Source organism: Amaranthus tricolor, chromosome 12, assembly GCF_026212465.1.
Source record: "Amaranthus tricolor cultivar Red isolate AtriRed21 chromosome 12, ASM2621246v1, whole genome shotgun sequence".
NCBI classification, from domain to species: domain Eukaryota; kingdom Viridiplantae; phylum Streptophyta; class Magnoliopsida; order Caryophyllales; family Amaranthaceae; genus Amaranthus; species Amaranthus tricolor.
The window spans coordinates 5,758,678-5,786,518 of NC_080058.1; the positions used below are offsets into that span (position 1 = coordinate 5,758,678).

At 34.4% G+C, this 27,841-nt stretch overlaps 1 protein-coding gene across 3 annotated transcripts; it reads right to left on the reverse strand.

Moving 5' to 3' along the window:
• Positions 1-689: 689 nt before the first annotated feature.
• Positions 690-26,738, reverse strand: LOC130828317 (uncharacterized aarF domain-containing protein kinase At1g71810, chloroplastic). Of its 3 annotated transcripts, none has more exons than XM_057694235.1 (21): positions 26,278-26,738; positions 25,282-25,326; positions 20,433-20,471; positions 17,574-17,744; positions 14,568-14,720; positions 13,159-13,194; positions 12,473-12,516; positions 11,830-11,920; positions 10,645-10,686; positions 10,439-10,547; positions 6,427-6,541; positions 6,288-6,337; positions 6,107-6,185; positions 5,836-5,886; positions 4,534-4,675; positions 4,364-4,408; positions 3,610-3,708; positions 2,890-2,931; positions 2,661-2,804; positions 2,310-2,429; positions 690-1,099 (listed from the first exon to the last, which is right to left on the reverse strand). In XM_057694235.1, the coding sequence occupies exons 1-21, from the start codon at positions 26,476-26,478 to the stop codon at positions 995-997; spliced, it is 1,923 nt and encodes a 640-aa protein (XP_057550218.1). In that variant the 5' UTR covers positions 26,479-26,738; the 3' UTR covers positions 690-994. The 3 variants fall into 3 exon arrangements, with proteins under 3 accessions (XP_057550218.1, XP_057550217.1, XP_057550219.1); XM_057694234.1 differs by having other exon boundaries at positions 26,216-26,732; XM_057694236.1 differs by lacking the exon at positions 4,534-4,675 and having other exon boundaries at positions 4,364-4,394; positions 26,216-26,719.
• Positions 26,739-27,841: the final 1,103 nt, after the last annotated feature.

Below are 27,841 nucleotides of genomic sequence, written 5' to 3' on the forward strand. Positions count from 1 at the left end.
TAACTTTAATATGTTAAAACGGATTAAAAAACGCGTGTTTGTTTTTTAAAAAAAAATTCTAATAAAATATTGGGTCAGCTCAAAGGAACGCTTCTCTCAAAGAAATCGTCTCTTTGAAGAATTTGTGTTATCAATATAGTTATATTTTTCCAACACTCATGGAGTCGAGCAAAGCTAGCTCGTGCCGAAACAAGTTCAGATGAAGCAAGCATTGTAAAACTCATTTGCGTTATATCAGGTGAAAACTTGAAGTATGAAGAAATTATACCACACGACACAGTAGCCATGTCATGTGTCAGGCATCGCATGCTGTGTTGGTAGGCTCACCAACAAAATTTATGAATTTTTAGAATTCTTCCTTCAAGGAAATTGTCTATCGTGTTGAGTCGCCCATCAGGCTAAAGTCATGCTTGTGTCCAGTTGAGTATGGCGGTCGAGTTCAACTCGAGCCATGGACTTGAGTGACCCTTACTTTTGGCTATACACATAGATATACCACTCTTTTACACAAGTATTTTGATGCACTTATATCCGAGGAAGTATTTTCTTTTGAGATTTGAGACATGGGTCTTTTCAACTGCATTCAATTCATCAACATTTTAAACGTACAAGGATCATCAGGGCTAGGGCATATCAAGGTCAAAACATGAATTCAAGATACTTTTTACAAGTATCTTTCATAGTAATCATCAGCTAAGATGTTTCAAGTTACCTGCCTCGGCCGAAGTTTTTCATATTCGTTTAAGTGGAGGAATCTTCCACGACTAAGAATCTCATCCAAGTCTACAATCACCCTCACAAGTAGCTTCACAACGTGGTGAAAGAAAAGAATGGACCTTCATATGTGAACTCCGTTTAATAATCTCTATTCAAATTAATAGCAAATAATTGCAATTTACAAATACGAGTTTTCATACAAGTATTCAACACTATCGTATGGTGTTAGAATCTCATTGCAAAGTAATTGCACTGAGAAGTAGACCTTTACCAAAACTCAAAGGAAATATCTACGGACCGTTCTTGCAGCAACACGTGACAAGAGTCTTGCAAGAACCTCAACTGGCAATCTGTATAACTGCTGCTGTTGTTCTGACGGAAGCTGTTACAAAAATTTAGCATGCATTATTCATATGAAAACCATAAAGATGAAAATGAAAGGCTGTTGAAAGCCTTTATTAGTTCTGACAGTGTTCTTGGGAGAAAAAAAGGTCACACATTCGCAAATGAAAATGAAAATCTATGTATTTGTAAGGATGCACACCAAGGAGTACATAATTCAAACTATGATATTTACTGCTTCACTATTGTTTCGGGGAATGAAGGTGTTAAGGGATGAGATCCATAGTGCAACAAGAAGGCAGCAATGTATCATATGGATCGAGTTGTAAAGTGTCAAAGGAAAAAACTCAACCAAAAACTTAAGTTGATTGTTAAAGCACAATATATGTTCTATACTCTTAACTCGCCTCCTCACCCGAGAGCCCTTTGGGCTAAAATTCAAGAAGTTTGGATGCAACACAACTTCTCTTCATACCCAGCGCAAAACATTTCACTTAAAGTGAGGAGTGGATGAGATTCAAACCCGTGACCTCATTGTCACATTAACTTCTGACATCATGCCAAAGCACCAACTCAACCAAAAGCCCCAACTGATGCTTAAAACCTCGAGATATGATATATACTCTAACATAAAGGTGTTCCAAATCATCAAACCAATATTACATGCATCACAAATGTAGCAAAAGAGCATTTTAGGCTAAGTTAGAAGGAAATCTGATGGTCTCAATTCTCAATCAATATTTAGTGGTAGCCACATCCCCCAACTACCACTTCAACATGGCTGCTCACCGCATTTGCAGCTGAAACCGCAATTTTACACTCATAGGATCAACAGTGGTGAGATTTTATGAAGTAGAAGTGGGCAACTGTAGCTTGGTTCACGTATTAAATGCTCCCACAATAGCCATAGACTATGTTAGGTGTATTGCTTTTATGTTCTTACTATGGATTTGGTTCACACGTGGAAAATCCTTCCATGTCATACGAGTTATGTAAGACAAACTAAAGGACACTACTCTTTCACCTTAAAAAGGACAACTCATCAAAATTCAGAATTTTCAATGCTCCTATTCTAGTTTTCATGTTTTGGGAAGCAGGATGAATGTTGTCTTTGCATATTCACCAAGTTCTTGGTTCCTGTACTAGATGTAATTCTATAACCTATTAGTGAAGTCAAAGAAGTGATCCAGGCATCTTCCACTCCCAATGTTCATCAATCTTACAAAGACAGGTAGCCAATGGTTACTGACCTCATTAACATAAGCAAAAATGGGCTGGATTTCCTGAGTATCTAAAAGCCAATTAAGAAGCTGATTCACGTCCATCGCTGGTGATGTCCGATTCCTGACGTCGTTGATACTTTCAGTTTTCTACAAGATTAACAGCATGAGCATACATTATTTACTGCTTGATATCATAGAATACACGGTTTAGACTTACAGGTGCGTTCCAAACATCAACAGAGATGACATATGCTAGATTTCATAAATAATCATTTCAATTGTTAATTACAGACGATGATTTGGAATCAAAACGCATTTTCTCTAAGTATAAGTAACTGCATTATCATTCACACTAATATAAGCAACAGAACTACTTACAGCATCAGAACCCTGTATTCCGGAAACCAATAGCACAAGACGATGGAAGTTTCTCAAGTTGACAACATCCTCGTCAGACATGGGGATTGACAGAAATGGAATAGAAATTGAGTTGATAGTAGCCAGCCCCAATGCATCTAAACCCTGTACTTCAGGAAGCAAGAAATCAGACAAAATACCTTCCACAGCACGCTCCCCTCAGCAGTTCTTCACACTTATGATTACTTACCTTGGCCGTTTCTTCAAGAAAAATATTCCGTATAAAAGAACCCTGAAAAATAAATTGAGATAAAATAGAAGAAATGCCCCTTTTGTTTCGATAATAGATTTATATATCAAAACCAGATATCCATGTCCCATGCCCTTGCCAGAGAATGACGAAGTATGGGTCATTCTAAAACCTGGAAAACTGGTCTCTTGAATCCAAATCTTCAATACAAAAGATGTTGTCTAAACTATAAGGCTGCAAATGAACCGATACAATCCATTTTCCACATATCCACAAAGAATAAAAAGCAAAGTGAATTCAGAAAAGATGATTTGTTCCTTTTCTCCTACTTGGCAAAATAATTCACATACTCCCTTTGTTCTTTTCACATCAATGACCCAGATTTAGGCATTAACTTACTGAGAAAAGTGCATTGATAGTCATTTTTCACCATTTCTTGTTTCTCCATATCATGTTTATGATCTCAAGCACATACAAGGATAAAAAAAGGTGAAAAAAATAATCGTTGGTGTACTTTACGATTATACGTGGAAAATTGGGGCCAAAAAGCCAATTCAATTGACCAAAACTGCCTCAAGATTATGTCTTACAGAAATAAAACGCAGGCTTTCACAACTTTTGACTGAAAAAGGTGGTTACTCACAAAAAATCTAAACCTAGTCATCTTTAATCTATCAAGTGCACATATACTGACATACAGTTTACTAAAGACCACAATACCTGATCTGCTAGCGTAAAAGACAATATATCCTTGGCAGCATCTTTTTTGTCAAATTCATCTTTCTTTGCCAAGGCCCTATCCAGTCTAGCACGACGCATCTGTCATATTTGAAATCAAGAATATTATTAAGATGGATATGGGCACAAAGATATGATAAAAGATGTATATTATTCACTGCTTGTTACTTAAAGCCTTGAATAGCATAAGATGCCTTATATTTGAATCAATACATTAGTCATCAAAAAATTGAACCACTATTTACATGAAGCTTATGGTAGCATCAAATTCATACAAATTCTTGAGAAGAACTACAAAATTCAACCCAATTGCACGCCGTATTACTTGTTAGCCTTTATTGTGGTACCAATAAGACACACGATGGATTTATAATGATCAGATTGAATTTTTGCCCTTATTTGTTCCATATTCTTTTCAGAGATAGTGGTATTAAAAATGACTTGATGGACTACCTACCTTAATGTGAAGATTTGACCGACTTTTATGAAAACTAGGCAATTTCCTAGAGCACTTACGGGACTCAAGGTGTGCACATGGCCTTAACAGTGTTTGGCATGCATTGTGGAGATGCACACTGTTAAAGATAGGTATGTCATGTGGGGGTATCAAAGAATTCTAGTGAGTTCAAGGGTAATTCATTAACTGGTAGTTATCGTCTTATTTCACATGTCAATTCAAATTGAAAGATATTGAAAGAGATAAGCAAAGCCAGAGTTGTGCAGAGCAGGTTCTCACCTCATTAAGTAGCGACTCCAAACGGTCAATCCTGAACACACCATCCTAAGAAGTAAGAAGACAGTATAACTATAAGAATCATTTAACATACACAGAATGAACTAAGCAGTCATAGATGCAACCACATCCAAAATAAACATATAAAGGGAAATAAAAGGAACTTATAGCACCTTGTAAAGAAGTGACAGCAAAGATGACTTTAACTTTGGTGAATTCCCCATTAGGACCTTTTTAGCAATCCACGGATATGTACTACCCAAAACCTTGTAATCAGGATTAAAGCTAATAGCAATACCCTCGAGAACAGCCAGGCTGATACGTGAACAACCACACAAAATTAGGATTGATTCATTTTGAAAGATTAAATGTTTACAGGTAGTCTATACATCAAACATCGTTGTAGCATCCCTATATCAGTATTCAAAGATGTTTTATTTTCTTGGAGGGAGGGATAGCAAAAGTTGAGAAGATCCAGCTAATGAAGTCAAAACTGTTGTTAGACGTTTGATTTTCCATGGCTCAAAGTTCCTACTAAAAGCCAGAATCAAGTTCTAGCAATGACATTTGGATGATTGCATGTGATATTATTGATAATTCAGTTCACAGATAAAAACAAAGATGGGTGATCTATCCAAGCAATGTCTCGAGAAAACTCAGCTAAAAGTTTATCATCTTTGTGTACAGAAATTTCGATCTAATCTAGAAACCACCAAAATCTAATCTTAGTGTGACAAAGCATAGTAAATGTCCTTTTTTCATTCATCTGCTCATATTGACATTCCAAAAGTTCGGTATTTACAATAGAGCACCCACAATGTGATATCTTTTTCGTCAGAGCAAGAAGTATGTCATACCTATTTTCTCTTAAAATGGTGACTTTTATAAGGGGCAAGACATGCCCTTTGGTGACAAGAAGGCACTACAGTGCCTAGGTACTAAACTTGGGGCATGGTTGAGCATTCAATGCGATGTTGACACATGTATGAAGAGAAAGAAATTAGTGTTGAGTACAAGATAAAATAGGAGACAATATATGACGACCTGGGGTCACTATTGTAGAAAAAAACAAGTCTACACTTAATTAAAAACTTAACTGATCGGATTCCAGTCACGTGGTAGTGTCTAAATAAAAGTGATCATGAATCAAGTTGGATAAAAGTTAGTTTTTTGAAAAATGTTCTAATAGAATGTAGTATCTTGCTAAATTTGCTTTACATTATTACCTTCCACTGTTGTAGGCTTTCCAATACACAATTTGAAAGATAAATTGACATAATTTCCTATCCTAATGGCAGGCATATCTGAATTACCACCAATAAGGCTATTCTTAAAACTTTTACCAGACCAATAAACACAGCAAAGGTAAGTTCAGTACAGCTTAGAGGAACTTGATCAAACTTTATATAAAAACTAATAGCTTTTCATATTAGCACAAGAAAAGATGCACAGAAAATTTCTATTTGTTTAAATACCTCCGTATGACAAGTGAAAAGTATGATGGTATCCGAAATTTGAATTTATACCTGCAAATAAACCATAAATGTATATCTTAGAACACTGTCTAGCAGAAACAACTGAAGTAGGCAGAGCAGACTCGTGATGTTAAATCTCATCCTTGCATTAACATCCAAAAAATCTATAGGGAACTTATCCATACAATTCTATTCATATAAGTGTTCTCACACTGAACAGAGGCTTATCTTTGATATAGCATAAGCCAGCAAAAGATGAAAAGAGCATTACATGGTTATTCCCAAATCACCCAAGAGATCTCCAAAACTTATATTACGAATTCCTTTCGCAACAGCATTTTGAAAGACTCCTGGAGTACGAATAAGATCGCAGTTAGCCATAAGCAGGAAAAAATGATGAGTGATAATTTATTTTTACTTAAGTACTATCACTACATCCAGGGACACAGAACCTGTCAACGCCTTCGTAACAGCATCTCTGTCAGCAGTTGGAGGAAGAAGCCTGCCAAGGCCAGCTACATATCATCAATGAAATTTCCTTTGAAAGTATATTCCACAAAACATGCACAAAAAAATAAATTTATATCATACCCAAGAGTGACAAAATCTTTAGCCAGTGCATCATAGTCACGGTTAACAAGATGAAGGCAAGCTTCAATGAATCCATCACGCAGTTCTTCCTTGAATTCGCCCATCATGCCAAAGTCTGAAAGTGACAAGATATCAGGATATATTCGACAATTTACTGCTTGTACTCCCTCGGTTCATCTCATAAGGAATAGAGCCTCATTTCTATAAATATTAGGAAACACAATCACTTAGAACTGCATCAAAGTAGCTTAGTAGCACACAAGACCATAGTAAAATCGTGCTGATAGCATTGAGACTGTTAATCATACAGAAGATTGTCCAGAATTCCAAAACCATGCCTTATTCAACCTTTCTGAATTCTCCACAAATATGTCAAGGAGAATATTGACGTTGGAAAAGCCACGTCATAAAGATCACTCCATAGATACAGTCATTTATTTTTTCATGTATACCATACAAACAAACTATACCAAAACAAACTACTTCCACATGCCAAGACGGATCCATTTCACTCAGAGTTTGACAATTTTCAGGATTTTGAGGACATAAGGATTTAGCTACCTTAGCTCTAAGGCAATGTTTATGCTTTATAATAACTTCCTAAAGGAAAAATTAAAACTAAAAAGTCCACCTTTGGGTGATGAGATATTAAAAGTCACATCTTTGCATTCTTATTCATAAAATTCAACCTTTTTAGTCACTTATTCTGTACCTAGATGAGAGGCTACCTACTGAAGTAAGTTACTTCCATGTGTCATGCTCCTTTTAGTCCATTTCTTATTATATAAATTTTTTTTAAGAAATTCAGAACATAAAAATATTTCTTCACTACTCTCTTTTTCCTTCTCTTTCCATTGCTTCTCTGTCTCTTTCCAGTCCTCCTTTTCTCTCGTTTACTTCTTTCTCTGCAAATTATTATTTTTTCAAGGTTTGGCTCTCAATATACCCCAGTGTGTATATTTCCAACCAGCTTGGTTCTTAGTAAGCCGTATATAATATACATGAACTGACTGTAAGTCTTTCTGTACTTCCTCCATCATTTATATTTTGTGGAGATACTAAAGTCCTTTTCTTGCTTGGTATACATTGCTGGTTGAACTGACTGTGGAAGAACTGATACAAAGTAGTTTCAGTTTCCAGATCACATATGCCCAAGTTCGTTAAAATTGAGATTTTACAACGGATTAAAAATAGCTCTCATAATCGGACGTAAAATCAAATCGTAGAATCGATCAATTCTATAAATTTTGCAGCTTTAAGACGTAATATATGTATAATTATTGTTGAGAAATTTTCAAGGGCGCTAAAAAGAACTTAGATTTAATTACTATCAAATATTTTTGCAATAATTCACAAAACACCTATTTCTTACTCATAATCCAATGTCATTTGGCAAGAAACACCCATTCACTTAAGAGTCTACACAAACCTAGACAAATAGAGTGCACACATTAATTTTCATCACCAAGAAACATTTTTTCGTTTTACATTTGCACTTTAAGTGCATTACAACAACAATGAGGCCTCAATAACAATATCAAGCAAACAACTTTATGGAGAAGATTAGCTCAAAAGCTTGAGTAGAAATGGAAAAGAAGAAAATGGCAGAAAAGAATTGCAAAAGTGATGAAGAAAGGTGAAATAGAAGCTGAGAAAAGGCATTTTTTCCAATTTGAAAATATCAATTATGTCAAGAATTGTCACGGGACTATAGTGTTTAAAAAAAGTCGAGTTACCTGGCCCAGTTCCTACAATTCCTCGTCTGAAAAGCTCATTTAGTAGAATCGTTAAAATTGTAAGATTCTAAGATTATACCGATTTTATACGATTCTAGCGATTTTGCTAACGATTTTACCCGGAAACGATTTTCACTCCGATTCAACTCGGTGGGTGTACTTGGGATCGTAGAATAGTACGATTCTACAATCCGGATCGCATTTTTAACAATCTTGCATATGCCACACCTGTTGGTATTGCAGCCATATATCTGCCTCAAATTTTCCCCTTGTTTTAAGCTTGTCATGCATCATTATCGAAGCAATAAAAAGCATGCTCACAAGTCACTATATTTCCTCGGTTCCAATCTTTGCACACAAGGTAATTTTGGCAGTACTTGCTGGTGAATTACTTGAAATGCTTTTAGCCACCCTTCACATAACACAATTGCTTCCATCCCCAACTTGCATTCTTTGACGGACCATAATCCCACAAGTTTGTTATTCACCAAATAAACAATTTTTAATTACTAAACTTGGGACCGTATATAAAGTTTTTTCATGGAGAAAAAAGAGCCCTCTGCGGTCTTGGCATAATAACCTCAGTGCCAAAATTTCACATTGACTGCCCTATTTTTCTCTTTTGGTTGTGCAAATGAACTGTCAGTCTTCTCAGAATTGTTACTATCAGATCAATAAGTTTGAATATATGAAGCATTTTTAAGCGAAAATGAATTCAGGTGAAGAACATACAACAGTACGAAACCCACCATATCCTAGCAAGCAGCACTCACGAACATTGCCCGTGGTTTGTGCAAGCTCACTATAGCTGAAGAGCAGGAATAAAACATTTCAAGGATAAATCTATTCTCTCATTTAATCATGTTGCTCAAATTTATCTTGATTTTTTCGTGTTTAAAGTCAAGATCTGTTGAGCCTGCCAAATTGTTTTTAGTTCTATGATTTCCCTAGTGAAATTTGAACCATGAATAAGTTCAATAGATTTTCAAGAAGGACAAAGCATAAACAACACCAGCAATTCAAGCTTCATATTGCCTTCTTCCAATCTATGATGGTGGTGAAGAACAAACAACACCAGAAAATCATGATGTATTATATCATGCCAAATTGCCATTATACAACAGATAGAGAGAAAGAAAGGATGATGTATAATAGCAATTTCAGTTTTTCTGAGTATTTCCGTGTAAAACATCAGAGTGACAGACAGAGACAAACATACCAAATTAATTTTATGGATTATGACTTCTGTAATGCTGATATACATCTGAGACAATATTGTATACTTCAGTGAAGTTTTACACGAAGAACCAAAATCCCACTGCTTTCTTTATCTCCAAATTCATTTGGTATGAAGAATGCTTTTAATAAAGAAAGGGTTTCGGGGTGAAGAATGCTTTGCATACCCTTACGTTTATACTTAAGATCAAGACTCTTGTCCTAAAATATTCCAGTCAAACTCAGACTACATTCCACAATGTTCCCTGTTTCTATTTTCCTTGTAGTAGGTGAAGGTCCCAATGAAGGATAAGATTTTGATGTTAGTTGCATTGTTCAGTTAAAGCTTCATCCCTTGCAAAGATCTAGAGTAAAGTCCACGCTCTCCCTTCACTTTGAAGTGACTCGTGCTTGGGCATTTGCTTATTAGGTCACAAACCAGACTCTACATGTTCTCTGTTTCTTAGTGGGTCAAATGCAGGTGACATTGATGGCTACGGATCATCGGCTTAAGATACTCCAATGCAGTGGTTTTATGGCATTGGTTTAGTACTATGGTTGGTGGTAATGAAAGAATTACCTTTAGTAAAAAAATTCTAAAAAATAGTATTTGAGTTTCATTACACCATTAAGGTGGATGACGTGATATTTGAGCTACGTATTTGCTTTCGCATGGTTAGCATATTTTTGCAGTTGTTAAGTTCACTTTGTTCTATGGTTGTACCTTTTTGTTTTAGTACATTGACTACGTTCTCATTGAAGTTGGGCCCAATACTGAAAACTTTTGACAATTAACAAGCCAGATCAGAATTGTACATCAATTGGATTCTATGATTTGCAAATTGCATCAAGCAAAGTAGCAAACACCAAAAAGCCGCAACCCTTCTTTTACAATCGACTCCAAGATTAGAAACACATGGTAATTTAGATAAAAGATGAAATATAAAACCGAAAACCTTGTTACTGCAGGAAAAGGAAGGCAACCACTGAATATTAGAACAGAAGACTTAGACCTCCACTTAATGAATAAGAAATAATATAGTAAAAGAAAAAAAAACTACCCAAATAAGCTAGTTTCCCATCATATGTACGAAGAAGATTTCCTGGATGTGGATCAGCGTGATAAAATCCAAACTCCAGCAGTTGATTAAATGAGCAATAAACCCCTACCTGATCATAAATCAATCTTTAAAGCTATTAAATCTGGTAACAGAATAAAAATAAAGAACTTTTCATGATCGCATAGATCATAGAAATTAAATTTTACCTCAACCAAGTAAAGATCTTTAACTTCAGCCAACTTTTGCCCCTACAAACCCATCAACATCCAGAATAATGAGACAAATCCAAACAGGATAAATGAGATACTATAGTAGTTAAGTCGGCCCAATAAGATTAGAAGAGCAAAATAAGACTGATGTATTGTTGAGATGTACAGAGGCTGGCGGGGTCCTGGACATATTCTGAACTTCCAAACAAATTGAAAGCAAAGGTAAACCACCCAAATGAAGGCATTTTGTCTGTTTTTATTGTAAGATAAAATAAATTATAAAAAAAAAAAGAAAAAAAAAAGTTATCTAAGAAGTACTCAACGATCTTATGGGTAGACAAGAAACTCCAGAAACATAGCATCACAGCCCAATTTAAGGCCACTAAGTTATTAAAATGGGCTGATGAAAATGGCTAGAAAAACAATAAGAACATAAGGACAACTGTGAACTAAATTCTGGTAGCTCAGAAATTCAAGTCTAGATAACTTGATTTTTTAATCATGTGCACTTATATATGTGAAGTTGTAGATCATATTTGATATCAAGGTCAATCGAAAATTATCACAAGAACAAAGTTTTGTACATCCAATAACTTGAAACCCCGCGTCGGCGAGAGTCACTTACACTATGTTGGGATAACATTTTTGGAAGGAAAGGAAAGCAAGGGAAAGGAAGGGGAGGGGGGGAAGGGAAAGGGAGATGGGTGTGTCTTCCTTCCAAATCTTTCCAATGTTGAAAGGATTTGTTTTACTTAAAATGTGAAGGAGTATTTCCCATTAATTCCTGTCCCTTCATTCCCTCCCTTCTCCTATTGGTATTTAACTAAAGAAAATGCAATCCCTTCATTTCCCTCCCCTTCCTTCCCATCAAGTTCCTCTTATCCAAACATAGTGTTAGTGGCTTTGGAGTAATTAATGTTGTTGTGTGATATCTTACATAGATGGCAGTTATTATGCTCCTCACAATTCCCTCTAGATTAATATTCATTTTTTTATCATATTTACTAAGTGATCAAAGTTTCTTCATCAAAACCTGAAAGGTCATGTCCCCACATTGCTCATCTACTACGCCCATTCCAAAACCAAGCACAAATGGTTAAAGTGAAGCAAGGAGTACAGGAACTAAATCAATCAACAAGGAAAACATGTAAAAGGAACCTGAGGCAACATAAAGAGATTTACCTCCACCCAATCCATAATTAATACTTTTTGTGTTGTTTTGTCAATGTACATCTGAGGAACCACAACATCTGGAAGACCACCATACAAATTTCTGCATTTATTGAATGAGATGAGAATACCTACTAGAATCAAATAGATTTTACTTACTAGGTATGCATAAAACAAAAAGGAAAGACAAAAGGTATCTATGTACTGAAAATATTATTAGTTGGGTGAGGTCTGATTTTGTTAAGAAGGTTAATCTGTAGATAAACTTTGGCTCTCTTCTTTGTAATTAGTTGCTTTCAATTTGTAGGTTTTTGGTCTCTTTGGCTTAATTTTAGCCACTTTTGGGTCCTCTTGGTTGGGTATTGGCTGTGCTCTTCCACTTCCTTGCTTTTTGGTTGAGTTGTAAATGTTGGTATTTTGAGCTCTTGGTAGTAAATTATTCACCAAAAATAATAGAGGTCCATACTAGTAGATCCTCGAAATGCAACCATGAAAACAAGACAATGAAACAGAAAAGTTCATTTTGCTGAATTGAGAAGCATTACCCAAAAAATTAGTTAGTGTTTATCAGTATCATATCAGCTATCAAGAATATTGCTTGATAGTCAACTTTCAAAGTTTGCGACAAGACATTTGAACACGGAAAGTAACTTACCTAAATTTCAATCCATTTTTAGCTTCTTTCCTGTAATCCATCTCCTGCATTAAATTTGATTTACCTGTATTCATTATAAAGCTCTAAGGCTACTATTATCAAAATCAAAAATAAGAAATTAAAAGTTAACAATATTTCTGACACAATAGCAACGGCCAGTCAAACCATATCATCAAATGAACCTCCCTCAACTCCTTCAAACTTCCACCTCCTCCCTCCATTCACTCTCACCCCTTTCTCTGTAACCAAATTAATGGTGTGATTGATGTATCTTTTCTTTTTCCTTGTTGGATTTGGACTTTGTTTTCTTCTCATCATAATTTTAGTCATGCTGGTGAAGTTTGTAAGTTATGAGGTTTGTGAAAGTAACAAGAGTCCACGAATTCAGAAGAATATTGGGAGGCACGAAGGGAAAGGGGAATAATTAATGTGGTGTATCTTAAGAAACAGTATTGATATTCGTCGGAATAAAGACAGGATATTGAAAAACAACATTCATAGTAGTCACAGCATAATGTTGGAGAAATGCAGCATTAGTAGTGGAAATGAAAGCTTTTCTGATGTAGGAGTTTTCTCTTTTCCAAATGTTCTTAACCAAAAAAATAAAAGGATCACTTCATTAAAAAATTTAGACATGGATGATCAAAAGCATTAAAAAGTCATAATAATCAAAGGAGACAGCCTACCCGAAAAAGACTGGATGCCCATTCATCAACAACTCCCTGCAAATAATTACCCCACTTCTTTACAATACAATTCTCATGAGATAACTTCAAAAAAAATTTCATGGGATATCAAATGAAATAGACAGAAATAAATTAAACTAGGTTCCAAACCACAAACAAAATTTGCGAGCTCTTTATCCAAATAAACTTTTTTAAAAAATTCAAAAAATAAAAGAACGAGTGACGAATTGTTAACAAAGAATTTTCTTATGCACATGTTTACATAAGAAATGGAAAAGAGATGCAATAATGAGCCCCCATACTCAAATTTGAGAGCATTGGCTGAAAGCCTGCAAGTGCATCACCCAGAAATAGTATCAAGAACCATTGGTCTATTGTACTTTTTTTATTACGGGATAGGCTGAGGAAATGGGGAGGGCTAGGTGTAAATCGAACCCGACCTTTTCAAGAAAGTGGTACTTACTCTTCAACTAAGACAAGACCCGATTCTCGGTCTACTGTACTTAAATAAACTCACTCAACTTCAATGACAATCATTCATTTTATTACTTAACAGCAAGATCTATATGTACATAGAAACTGTCCTCAACATAACAAAAAAGTGACGATTTTTGATAAGCGAACCTGTTTTCTATATATTTTTTTTCTTCTATTGTACGGTATCATTGCACATAGGGTATATCCTTCACTAGGATTGACTAGGATACCACAGAATGTTTGCGTGGAAAGTTGATAAGGAAAAAAAAATAGAAAGTAGACTAACAAGATCGTCCGATGATGCTTTGTTAACTTCTGGTACATATAATAAACATTTTTAGGGTTTAAGAGATGAAAAATTTTATGTCCATCACTCCATTGTCTTACCTATGTTATCAAGGAACCTGGGTGATTGAGGAGCTAAAATTTTGAAAGAAGAGTTAATGAAAAGTACAGAAGCAAGGTCTTGACTTGAAAGTGCATTTACATTCTAAAAGACCTTTAAGCCTATAAAAGGAGAGGAGGATAGCAGATTCCACCCAATTATGAACAGGACTACAGCTCATAGGTAAACTAAAGTGCTATGAAGACTAAAATTATGTCAAAATTAATTAGAAAGGGGGAGGGAAACAACAGGGTAAAGGCTTGCTTGACCTCTCAAAATTCAAAATAAGAACAAGGAACATTCATCACTGATAAGGTGGTAAAGTCCACATGTCCAAGAGAGCAGAGAGAATCAGATTATTTTTCAATGTGAATTACATTTGCAGTAGTAATGGTCACACAGTGAAATAATACATTTTGAGTATTAGAGAAAAGGATACTGCTTGATGTGGTTCATAGAGAACCACACAGACTCTAATAAATCCCTCTATCAATCATTGTGCATGTGTAAGTCTATGACTGTAGAAAACAGCAATCAGCAGCATTACCTGAAGATCCGTATTAAACTTTCCTGCTCTCCGAATTATGCCTGCAACAAAGCGCAAGATGAAAATGTCCAACGCAATAGCAGCTTTAACGCCTGGTCTCTGGACTTTGACAGCAACCACTTGTCTAGTTTCCCAAAGTCTAGCTTGATAAACCTAATAGAATGATTTTTCATTTAGGTACGAAAAAAAAATAAATAAATCAGGAAAAATTGAACTTTATCAGTTTCTGTGACTTTATCTAGGAACTTGATTCCTGAGTATCTTAATTAAAAAACCAAGAATGAAAGCCCATGATGAACTTTATCGGTCTCTATCAAGAAACTTGGCATCATCTCTCAAACAATACCCAAGAAAATGGCCAAAAACTTGATATTTTGCTCCTTGTTTCACCTAATCCAAAACCTGAATTATCTAGTCTCGAACTCAACCAAAATAGTATATCAGCAGTCCACTGTAACACCCATCAAAACGAATTATTCAATATCACAGAACAAAAGAAGTATCCATATCAACCCAATTAGCTACTTCTGAAGCACAACACAAAAATATTCAAACTTGCTATGTATGGTAAATATCCACTGCGATTTTACAAATTAAATTGTTCTCGGACCTAGGAGTCTAGGACTGAGCCCAACCCATCCACTTTGGTGAATTAAGATTGTACACGAAATCAGGGATAATACTGGTTCATGACTGGAAAATTAGTAGCAGAAGTATTCTAGAAGTAATTTGTTATAGAGCTGAGCTTAGAGAGTAACCAATGCGGAACGCAGGTACTCATAATACATGGCATGAGAGAGTTCATAAATTACTTTTTGTAAGACTTGCAACTTGCAAGTATGTTTTCCTTTGTAATTGGGGGAATTTTCGCTGCTAGGCCACTAAATCATTCCTAAGTTTGCAAAAAACAATTTGAGAAGTTATGAAATATTCTTTGATGGTGCTAATTTTTAAGCTTCCATCCTTCATCAATATTAAGAAAATTTGAGGAGAAACCAAAGGGATAACAAACAAATAACTAAGAATGATCTTTCTCGTTCCTAAAGATTCTTCTCAAATTAAACCCACCCACCACTTACTGCAGTGAAATTGAAGTAGTGATTTGGAATGTTCATTCTCTTTCCTAAATTACAATGACAAAATTTGGAGGGGGTGAAGTAGGATGCCCTGCATCATACAAAAGAGCTGGAATTTCCCTTTGAACACTCGGGCTCAAAACTTTTGTTGAACACTCTAAAGTCTAAAGAGAAACAGAGCTTTCAAGAAAAGGTCAAAACCATTTCTTCACTTTTGCTGTTAACCTAATTATTGTTATTTAAAGATTAGTAATTGATAGGACAGAATAAAGCATAATCTTGGTCACCATCAATGTCTCACGTTATATAGTTGTGCCTCATAAAGATAGTTCCATATGTTAGGATTAAAGCTTTGGCATTGTTTTTATAATGTTTTACTTAATGAATGCTATACTCCAAAAACCCCTTCTTCATTCTAGAAGATGAGAGTCTTCATCTTTTTCTCTAACTAACAAAAACAGAACCATATAAGAATTTCCCCCACTTCCAGACCACTCAAAGACATTTTTTGCCTCCCATACTCCATAAACAAATCTAGAGAAAACAAATCCGCATTTATTGTATTGGTCAACTCAAAAAGGTTTGCAAATCCACTAAACACCCATACAATAACCATATCACCCTGATAATGCATCAAGGTGACCCTTATTTCAATTGCAACAAAAACCACATTATTGCACTGGTTACAGTGCTGCGTAGAGGATCCTTAACCTCGCCAAGCCCTTAAAATAGCAAAAAGTATCAAGTATAACTCCATATTGATCCTGATGTCATGTCGTTCTGCAGACTGCAGAGGGCCTTCGACCCTGTATGAAGTTTTTTCAACACTTTTCTCCTTCATGAAATAAGTGAGTCCTTAAACTTTGAATGTTCACTCTGTCCAAACTATAGAATTTAGCTTTGATGAGAGGGAGAAAACTTGGGAAGATAAAGGGAGCAAGTATCACGCTCAATCCCTCAAGACATATACAGATTTTTTGATATGAAAATATTGAAGGAAAATTCTACATGATCACCTTTAACTTTGTAAAATTCCACGTATGGGAAAAAGAAATTCAATGTCCACTGGATGTCCCTTACATCATCTCAATTTTACTATCACGTGCATTTCTCGTTAATATGAAGTTGCAAATGATGTTTACAATCTAGGGTGATCGGAAACAACCTCTTTACTACAAGGGTAAGGTTGTGTACCTGGACTACGGCCTTACGCACAAACAGTTTAGTGGCCATTGGGTGATGGAACATTGGAACATTGTTTGACTTTTATTTTATTTTTAAACCCCATCCCAACCCCCAACATATGACAACAGCAACAAGCCAAAAACAAACCAAAACCCTTGAAAACCACTCCCAACTCCAACAACCACCACTCATCTTCAAAAAGTACCACACAACTCTTTAAACTATTACCACCAGCAGAGTGTATCATTGCAGAATCTGCATTTATAGATAACTATATCAATTCAAAGCATTTCATATGGCTCTTGTTTCAAGAATTAAGGTTTTTTTACTCGTGAGTTGTCATTTAGAATTTACTAATACAAATATTGAGGTAGCAAAGCACGGGAAATGTGGTACAGAAACTAGAGATGTCAGTGTAGATAAACAGAGAGAAGTAATTATGTAAAACAATGATCAATCAACCCAATGAGCATTACCACCTGGGCGTCCAAAAAACTATTTCCTACTTCGATCAACTGCTTCAAAAAGACGATGAAGCCGTTTTCAAGACTAAAGTCCTACTGCAGTTCAAGACAAGACTTCATGTAGTGTCACTAGGACATGTGTTCAGAAGATGGCCCAAGGTACACTGTAAACCCCTATATAAACTATATGAATATCAAATTATCAACTATCTTGATCCTTAAGGAGCACAAAATATAAGGATTCACACAAAATGCAAATAAGGAACTAATGATGCAAATACCTGACCAAGTGAAGCAGCAGCAACTGGCTCAGGTGAAATTTCCGAAAACATATCATTAATTGCCATCCCAAGTTCCTGCTCTATTGTATTGAAAGCCATGTCATTTGAGAATGGAGTTATTCGGTCTTGCAACAGGGAGAGTTCTTCCAAATACAATGGTGGAATCAGGTCCTAAGAGCAGATTTAATCCACAAAACAGTCAAAATGATAGTCGTGACTCATGACCCAGTTAAACAATGTCAAGGGATCCTTTTATATTCCAGTTTTTAAACTATAACAGAATTGAAAAGAATTACAAGACAGACTATAACTCATAATCCAGACGTAAAATCAGCCACTAAGAATAAATAGAAGAAAGTATAAACTTAAGCAATTGCTTCTACTTACCTTTGTCAAGAGCACAGTAAGTAGAACTTATGTCTTGTATTCTAAGCATGTTTGTCCCAGAAAAACTATACTAAATTAATCTAAGAGATTCCTCACAAAGTTCAAAATCTTAGATGTGGTCGTTGTTGCAGTAACGGTCGCAAAACGCTTTTGCGATAAGAATGGTTTTGCAGTAATCACCACTGTAACCTCAAAAACCTTTACAGTATGGCTGATATTTTTGCATTTATCTCCTCATAGGCAGACATCCACATGTAAGAGTGCGCAAAGTTTTTTGACAACAAACCGCAATGAAACAAACGGCAATTTAGCAGCTTGGTCTAGTAAACTATTGTTTGGTCCGATTTGCTATCAAAATAGTGCAGTCTGGTTTTTCAAAATTTTGCATTTTGGTTAGTGATTTGATCTGACTTTTGAAACTTTTAGGTTGCACCAAACTGTAAACAGTGATTTTATAATAATTTGGTTTTGATCCGCATTATAAATGTTTGTAGCCTCATCCTCCCAATCATAATTATATTATAACTTATGCCAAAGTATCTAAGACAAGCTTTTAATCCAAGACCTTTTTTATTGTAATTTTGAATTAAGGTATTATCTCTTTTAATGTTTACATATATCTAAAGTCTAAAATCATTAATAGAAATTGCAAACCGGAATAAATGAAACTGTATATAAAGTGCTTGGTCTGATCAGTTTGAGGTGTTAAACGTTTTAATTCGATTTGGGAAAAAATTTAAATTTGATTCGGGTATAAAACTTAACCAAACTCGCACTGTGTTCACCCTTATTAACAGGCCTAAGAAACTAATAATTAATACTACTGTTAGTGTGGTTGATAGGAAATAATATGCATGGTTTGGTGATCTCATCAATTTTTATACAAGCACAATAAAAGTGTTCCTGTAATGTTGGTTTCAACTAGAACAGTGTTGATGGCAAAAGGAGCATATAATTCACATTAATGTCTATAAGATCAGCATGGGAACCACCACACATAGTGAAAAAAATAAGGTCACATCATATCATATTGGCTGAATCGAAAAGATTTTCAAATATAACGAACCGATGCTACCCGCATCATTAAGATGTAAAAAAATACCAAGCTTTAGGACAGTGACACTTCATGGTCTTTTGCTGATATTTTGGTGATGACAACTGCATCACTCTGTCATATCATCATTGTGACCACAACCATAATCTTGACTGAAGTCACATGTTTACACTATGCCACTACGGTTTCATGATTCTAATCATAGTTAAGATGATAAAATAGTAATGGTCATTATTGACCCGGCAACACCTCTAAAAGGAATCAATTTCATAAAGAGAAAAGGGGGAGGATTTCACTCATCCTTACACAATTGATGACGGAGAAATTCATCAAAAATGCAATGAACATAAAATAAACATAAATCAATTTCGATGATTAATGATCCATTGAAATTAAGGCATCCAATTAACATAATGATAGTGTCCAAGTGTTAATTCTAAGAGGATGAGAGCCACTACATCAACACATAAAACATCTCCATGGATCCCTCACATGGATTGTCCCTTCAACTCAGGTGTGTGACCTATCCAATCTATTATGATTATTGAAACTAAAGTATTTCATGTTCCTTTTTATAACTTCCAACAAAGTTAACATTGGTTTCCCTTGATTTCTTATAATAATTTGTTACGCGTCTAATATATTCAACTCTGACAATCTTAACTACAACCCTACCACATATCTTGTCATTATTGATTCTATCTCCTGTCAACTATCCACATCCATCTCAATATACACAACTCTCACCTAACATATTCATCTTCCCAACACATAACTTGACAATTTTACTTCTTTGCCATTTTACACTCCAAATATTCTATTAAACTCAGTCCCAGTTAATTTAGAACTCTAGTAATAAATTTTATTACTTTTCTTATCTCCTACCCTAAACTCATCAATTAAATTAACTAATCAATAAACAACATACACTATGGCACCTCATAAAATGTAAGCCTTGACAGCTTGTGACTTAATCCTTAACAATGCAAAGAGGATATGACTTAATGCAAATCCTTAATGTAACCCTACCATAATAGAGAAATATGTTGACAACCCTATACATGTTCCAGTAGTTGTTCTCACATTACACCCTTTTTGTTAATAATGTCCAACAAAGTAAAATCCAACTACCATGTCTCAAAACTCATTGACACCAATATAAATCATGATCAAATTCTTTTTTCTTACACGCTAAAGCTCCATTCCTAAGTTGGCACAACATAATTTTTTATGTAGGATTCTTCCATTGGGCCTCTAGCTGCAAAGGAAGGCAAGAAAAAGGAAAGGCTGAAGAATGAAACATAACATGTAATAAAGAATGCAATGCAAAATTCTATTACTTTACACGTACTCAAAGTCACAAACTCATTTCCTGGACAAAGACTTAAAAGAAACACAATTTTGAAGGAATAACTTACAGATCTAGAAGATATAGCTTGTGCGATTTTGACATACGCCTACAAAACGACAAAATGCTCAAATTAAAATGAGTTATTCAGCAAAAAGAAATAAATTAAATAAGAGGTAATGAGCCAGCATAAAAAGATATAAGCGGTAGGTATTGGAAGTTCCTTTCAATTCCTTTACATCTATTTAATGTCTTAACCCATAAGAAACTATACTAGCTTGTAAATGTTATATTCATGTCCAAATAATCCCAAACAGCAGAGCAATTTTAGCGTAAAACATAATCAAAATATTTTCATGTATCATACACAATACATCATGATTACGAAATTGAAGGAACAAAAAGAATACTCTTTAAGTGTTAACAACGGGGTGTTTAGTTTCTTTTCTCTAATAACTCCAACTTAAGAATCTAAGGCTTATTTAATTGAAGTGAAACCTCCTAACCCTCAAATTAGGTGTTGTAAATCCAAAAGAATAACTCTGATTCCTTACAACTGAAATTTGTGTGTTTAACTATCAAACACTCAAAAGAGAACCAAACAATGTTGCTTTAAATAATTCTTCTACATTATTAATCAGTCGTGACTTTTATACAGCCCCCAACCTATATTTATAACAACCTAAAATAATATTCTAGAGTAATAACAAACCTCTAACATTCAAAATTCTAACCTAACTAAAAGGTATGAACTATCCAGCTCATATGTCTTTAATAAGATGGATCCAAGGGTTGGGTATCATCACCCAGAGTCACGAATCTGTGTTTACAAAATCCATTTAACTCATAATGGTCATTATGAATTCTTGGCTATGCCATTCGGGCTAATTAGCGCTCATACTTCCTTCTTAAAGCATAGATGAATCATATCATCAAGACACTTCGAGGAAATTTGGGTTTTCTTTTCTAACATGTTGGTTTATGGCTTAAACTCAACAAATAATATTTTAAAGAAGCCTTTCAAGTCATGCAACAATACGCAATATTGGCAGAGAATAGTAATATAAATTTGCCATTAATAAAGTAGAGTACAAATGGCATTTTATTTTGGAAAGGAAGTTATAAAACATCATCAAACGGTAATTGCAATTTTCAATTGACCCATATTTGAAATATTCTACTGAACCAAAACTTGGAATGAGAAAGAACTAGGGAGTTATCTCGAGATGGAAGATCATTAAATGAAGTTTGTAAGGTTGTCTTGTATGACATCGTCAACAAACCATTAACCCAACTCCTTATAAAGGGAGATTTTAGATAGTCGGAAGATGCTACAAGAGTTTTTGAAGAATTAAAGTAAGCTCTTACTACTCGAGGGCGCGAGATTTTTCTAAAAATATTGTTAAAGAAATGAATATGAAATTACCAACAACAAAGAATATACAAGGAGTATACATTATTAGGGCCCTTATCTTTTATATTAATATACCACTAAGATCATTAATTCAAATGATTTTCAACATATATTCTCCTACTCCACTCATTTCAATATATTGTTATTTGTTCCTAGGAATCTCAACTATTCATTTCAAGCCTCACTCTAGCTACCAACGTCATCTTCGGCATACTTCTGCTTCCAAGCTCATCAAAGTCCAGCCTTTAACTCTTCAAAAAGGTGCATTTTTTCAACTTCTTTGGATGTGACCAAAACAACGTAATTGATTTTCTCTCATATATCTAGACTTTTTTGTGATTTCATTTGGAATTTTATCCTTTAGAATGTCTACTCATCCATTTTATCATATGCACCCCATTTATTTCCAGCTGGCTACAATGGTCTCTTCCAAAAACCCAACATGCTAAAATCTAACTCATATAGTAGATCGGTTGAGCAATAGAAGTTCTCTTTAATCTTAGTGGCACACTGTGTTCGCGTGATATTTGGTCGCAGCTTTTCATTTGAGACATGGTACTTAAAACACTCATTCGGAATGAGCTCCTTCAAATTTAACTGCATCACACTTTTGTTACGATCCTTCATGCCAAAACGACATCATATTTACATTGTCTTGGTTGTGTTGATTTGTACCCTTTGATTCTAATATTTTCCACCAAATATCTAACTTGACATTCACCTAATCTCTAGTTTATCCATAAATACGATGCCATAGTAAACAACATGCACGATGGACCTTCTTCGTAAATAGATCTTGTTACCTCATCCAAGACCGTTTTAAAAAGAACAAAACATTAATGTGAACTAATCATGATTTGATCATCTTTTGTCGCTTCTAAATATATCCAAACATTGATTTGTGCTTCCTCATACATATCTTGAAGTATATTGACATACTTGTGTGGCATACATTTCTTTGTTTAAACCCACCAAACTCCAAAGTACTTATGTTGCTACTTATTAATAAATCTTTTCCAAATCAATCCAAATCAAGTATAAATCACTTTTCATTGCAACATTTGTTACCACATTAGATGATAGCTTCAATGGTGGATTGGCTTGGCATAAAACCAGATTGGTTTTCAATAATATTTTATATCTTTTTAGTTGTCTGATCACCCACTCCCATAACTTCATAGTATGGCACATAAGCCTAATTGTCCAATGCATATCCCCTTATTTTTGTAGATAGATTCCATTAGTGCTTATCATTCGATCTTTTAGCATCTTGTTTGTTTCCCTTATTTGCTAAAGAGGCTAGTTAACCTATTCTGGTTCTAAACATTCCAAGAACTCACTACTTTCTTTGCTTCATTTTCTTCAAAGTTTTTTCAAGCTTTACTTTGTTTTTGTTTTCAAAATTCACTATTCTCTTCTACTAGTTCCATTAAAATATCTCCTATAACTTTCTTTGGAAAATTAAACATAATGACTCATATCACTTCTCATGAGGTTGTTTTCAACGGTTTATTTCCCATATTTAAATGATGAATCATTTATGTCGAAGTAGTCAAGTAGATGGTAGGATGCAGAAAAAAGAATAGAATACACTAAAATTTCACTTGAGGAATAAGGAATGATCAACAAAGAATGAAAGTTCAAGATGCTTTAAACAAAAGTGATAGAACTTTTAGTGTGCAAGACTGGGTTTGGTTAAAATTATGGGGCAATAGTCTCTACTCCCTAGATTGTTTGGAGTTCGGACTTGAACTAGTACCTTGAGCCTTGTTCAAAGATGGTTCAAAAAACGTCAATAGACAATTAATTCGAAAAAAAAAAAAAAAAAAAAAAAACACCCAAAAAGTGGAAAGTTGGAAGCCATAGCATTTGAAACTGAAATATTCACCAATAAAAATTATGCATGTTCATCATCTATAACAATACCAACAAGTAACCACTTGTCCTCATCAGTTCTCAAGACAATTCCTTTATATCACAAATCTATGGACTCCAAAGTAGATAAATACTATACACTATGCAGGCTTAACCAATCATTGGAAAAACGGTTCATGACATGACATAAGCAGCTCTAGAAGATAGTTGAGCATGGTAATTAGATGATAGAATCAATTTTGACCACAAAAAACATAGTTTCAAATCATTGTGTGTTTAAGTCCAATCCTCTAGGCTCTAAGGACATAGAACGTTACTTTACTAAACTTCAAAAATCTATCATCTGACATTTAGCTAGTTTCAGTCTGAATCATAGTTTCAAATCATTGTGTTTTAGTCTAAGGACGTAGCATGTTACTACTCTACAAAACTTCAAAAATCTATCATTCAAAATTCAATGGGTTTGAACCATAGTTTCAAACATTTGTGTTTTAGTCTAAGGACATAGCACATTACTCTACAAAACTTCAAAATTCTAACATCGGAAATTCATCTAGTCTAAACTGGAATCAACAGCCAAGAAATCTTTTAGAACCAATTGAGTTACATTGATTAAAAAGTACTTTATCATTCTTCTGTTAAATCTTTATGGAAAAAGATTTGGCTTAATAATAAAATAAGTTTTGAACTGTTGAGCATAATGTATAATCTGAAAACAATATGAAGAATTGTCATTCATTAAAGAATTCATTTCAGAAAAAAAACTAATAATTAACAAAACAGTAGCAGATTAAGCATCCATTTATTCATTTCTTGTGTTGTGCGGCAGCAGAAGCAAAGATCGAAAACAATAATGGAAAGCAATAAAGATTCAAACAAACAATAAAGAAATCACACCGAGAAATTAACATGGTTCACTATCAATGTGATAGCTACATCCACCGGCACCGAGAATAAACTTTTCACTATAAACTGGGAGATTACAAGATGAACGAGAAACCACAACAATGGCTCTCCAAGCTTTTTCTCTCTTAGTTTTCCTCACTTTGTATTTCATGCATCATACCCTAATTCTAATTACAAGAGGGGTTTATATAGTATGCCACTTAATAAAAAGAAATTAGGTTAAAAATTACAAAGAAACCGGCCCAAAAACTAAGTAACCGTCAAAAGAACGTACGAAAACTGAAAACCCGCAAAAAACTGCACAAGTCGCGGCTCGCGTACTAGATCGCGACCCGCGACCTACCTGTTTTCCAAAACAATAACTTTTCCTTCAGAAACTCGCGACACACGACCAAACGTACGGCCCGCGACCTGGGCGTCTTCCAATCCAATAGCTACTCCGCACCCCGCGTAGTACTCTGCACCCCGCGCACTTCGACCGATCTCTTGATTCATCTTAAAACCCGATTTTAGACTCGGTTCGAGTCACAAAATCCCAACATCTTGTTAGATTACCTTTGACTTTTCCAGCAACCATTAACACTTAGCAGACAGTGGAGTTGCCAAATACAAATTTAATGCAGACAGAAAATGCAGTTGGACATGATAATCAAAAGCACAACATAATGAGTGAACAAAAGCAATACTGCACCAAGTAATTTTATATAGTATGTCTAGCCATTACCGGACCAAGTTCCACCAGTATACTCCGAAGTTCAGCTGCTCGAATCTGCAAACAACATGAAGAAACATTTCTTAAGCTTTGTTACTAATAAATACCATATATCATATTTTATAAATTATATCTTGTTTATCCAAAGTTTGCTAAGAGTGTTAACACATTCTAACCGTTACTATAAGGGCAAGTAGCACAATGGAGCAATGCAATGTGAGTGTAACATCTTAGCAATGGACATTAGTAGAGAAAAACAAATTTATCACAAAACTGATTCCAATTAAGCAGCATGTCGTTTGCAATTAAGAGCAACATTGTCTATTCTTCATGGAGGCCAAAAAATTATGATTATTTATATTTGACTATATTAAGGGTATATTAAGGGCATGTTTTGTTTGCCAATAACTGAGATTGGGAACAGAATCAGAAAGGAAATCCATTACATATTGTTTGTTTTCAAACATCAATAAACAATTCCATTACAAAAAGGAAACCAGTACATTTCCTTTGTTACCTCCCCTCCACCACCACTGGTAACAATAGATCTTTCTTTTCCCTATGTTATTCAGTGTGTAACCCTCCCCTTACTCTATGCATTCAAGTGTTACCATTTACAATCCTTAACTGCTTCCAAACAAATCATACCAACTCCTTATCATTACTGTTTCAATTTCTCAAGTTTTTCATTCAATTCTGTTTCCCTATTTATACCAAACAACCCCTAACAAGAATAACTAAATCATGTGCCCTTTATATACATGTCAAAGGTCAATTGGAGGGATGTTACAGACATCCGACCCCAAATCTTTCTAAATAGAAGCCACTTAATGTGGTGCAATATACTCTAATGTTGTAGTATACTAGTATGTATAGTTTCACAAATACATAACACACTAAAAGACCCAAAAAGAAAAACAGTAATAGTATTATTATATGGCAAGACCTTGAACATGGCATCAGCTCTATCCATGAGTCCATCAATATAGCGAAGTAAAAACCATTTACCAAGTGTAGTACCCATCTGAAACAACCGACGACCCAAAATAATGGGTTTCCTCCTATAAATTGAACCGATTCTGGCAACATCGTACTCAGAGAGTGACTCAGCTTCCGACTCACTAAGTTGAAAGAGGTATCCTGACTTCTCAGTGAATGTGTCGACACCGGTGGCGGCAACATAAGACGTCGTCTTACGCTGTCGGACATTGCAGTGCTTCGTAGAGAGGTTGAAGTTGGGATTTTTGTGAGAGAGAGGAGGACGAAGTGGAAGCCATTGCCGGAGTAGTAGGCTCATTTTTCTGTGCCAGTGTTCTATCAGAAAATGGTGATTAAGCCATGGGAGTAATTTTTGTGTTATCCTGAAATTCCACAGAGATTGGACAAGTGGGTGACTGTGGACGTTTGTGAGGAGCAGCGATTTGCCACACGAAAGACAGTTCTCAATAATAACAGAGATTTGTGACAAAACATTTTTATTGGTAGGATTTGATAAAGGGGAGATTTAGGACTTTAATTTAATTTTTGTATTTTGTTTATATTTTTTTTTTTTGTTTTTTTATAATTTATAAATTACAGTGATCGATTAGTAATTTTTCGAAAGACTAATCAAAGTGTGGCCCACAAAATTTGAGTTTGCCTGGACCGCACCAGAGGTCTTAATTCGAGTTATCGGGTCGACTTTAGATCAACTGTTTTAGATCGATTCAAAGTATAATTTTTTGTTTATATTAATTTTTACATAATTTTAAATTTGTTTAAAAATTATATCAAAATCAGATTAGATTAAAAGATGGGGTAATTATCAGATTGACAAGTCCATTTTGAACACTTTATGTACAAAAGACATGGTCGTCTCCACATGAGGAACAGAATGCCCAAACTATGTAGAGCAAATAATGTAACATAATTTTTTTAACATATAAAATTTATTAAACTTACCGACTTGAATTAGATATAATAATTTTTTTTTAAAGGAAGATTTAATTAATGAATTAAATTCTTTTATTATTTTTTTCTTTAATTAATTAAAAAATAACTTTTTCTTAAAAAACATAATATTACATACACTTCTCTTTAAAACAAAAGATGGTTAATAGGAGTAAAAGGTAAAAGAGATAAATTATATATGAACTTGATAGATACAGAAATACATATACACTAGTATAAAAACCCATTGAATGCATAAATTTCTCACTAAGAAATATATATATATATATATATATATATATATATATATATATATATATATATATATATATATATATATATATGTATTTATATATATATGTAATTTTTAAAATAGTGTAATAATAATCACTCTATATACTAAATATGAAATAATAATAATCAATATATATATATATATATATATGACATTGTTTATATCATTTTATGCAGCAAAAATTTTTAGCTAATTAGTTTTATAAAAATATTCAAATTATTTTGTTTATAGAGATGGTAAATTTATGGTGTAATAAATTTCAATCAATATTTATTTTATATAACTCATTCTAAGCAAGAATCATTCAATTCAATTTGTTTTGAAAAATGATAAGTTGCTCAAATTAAT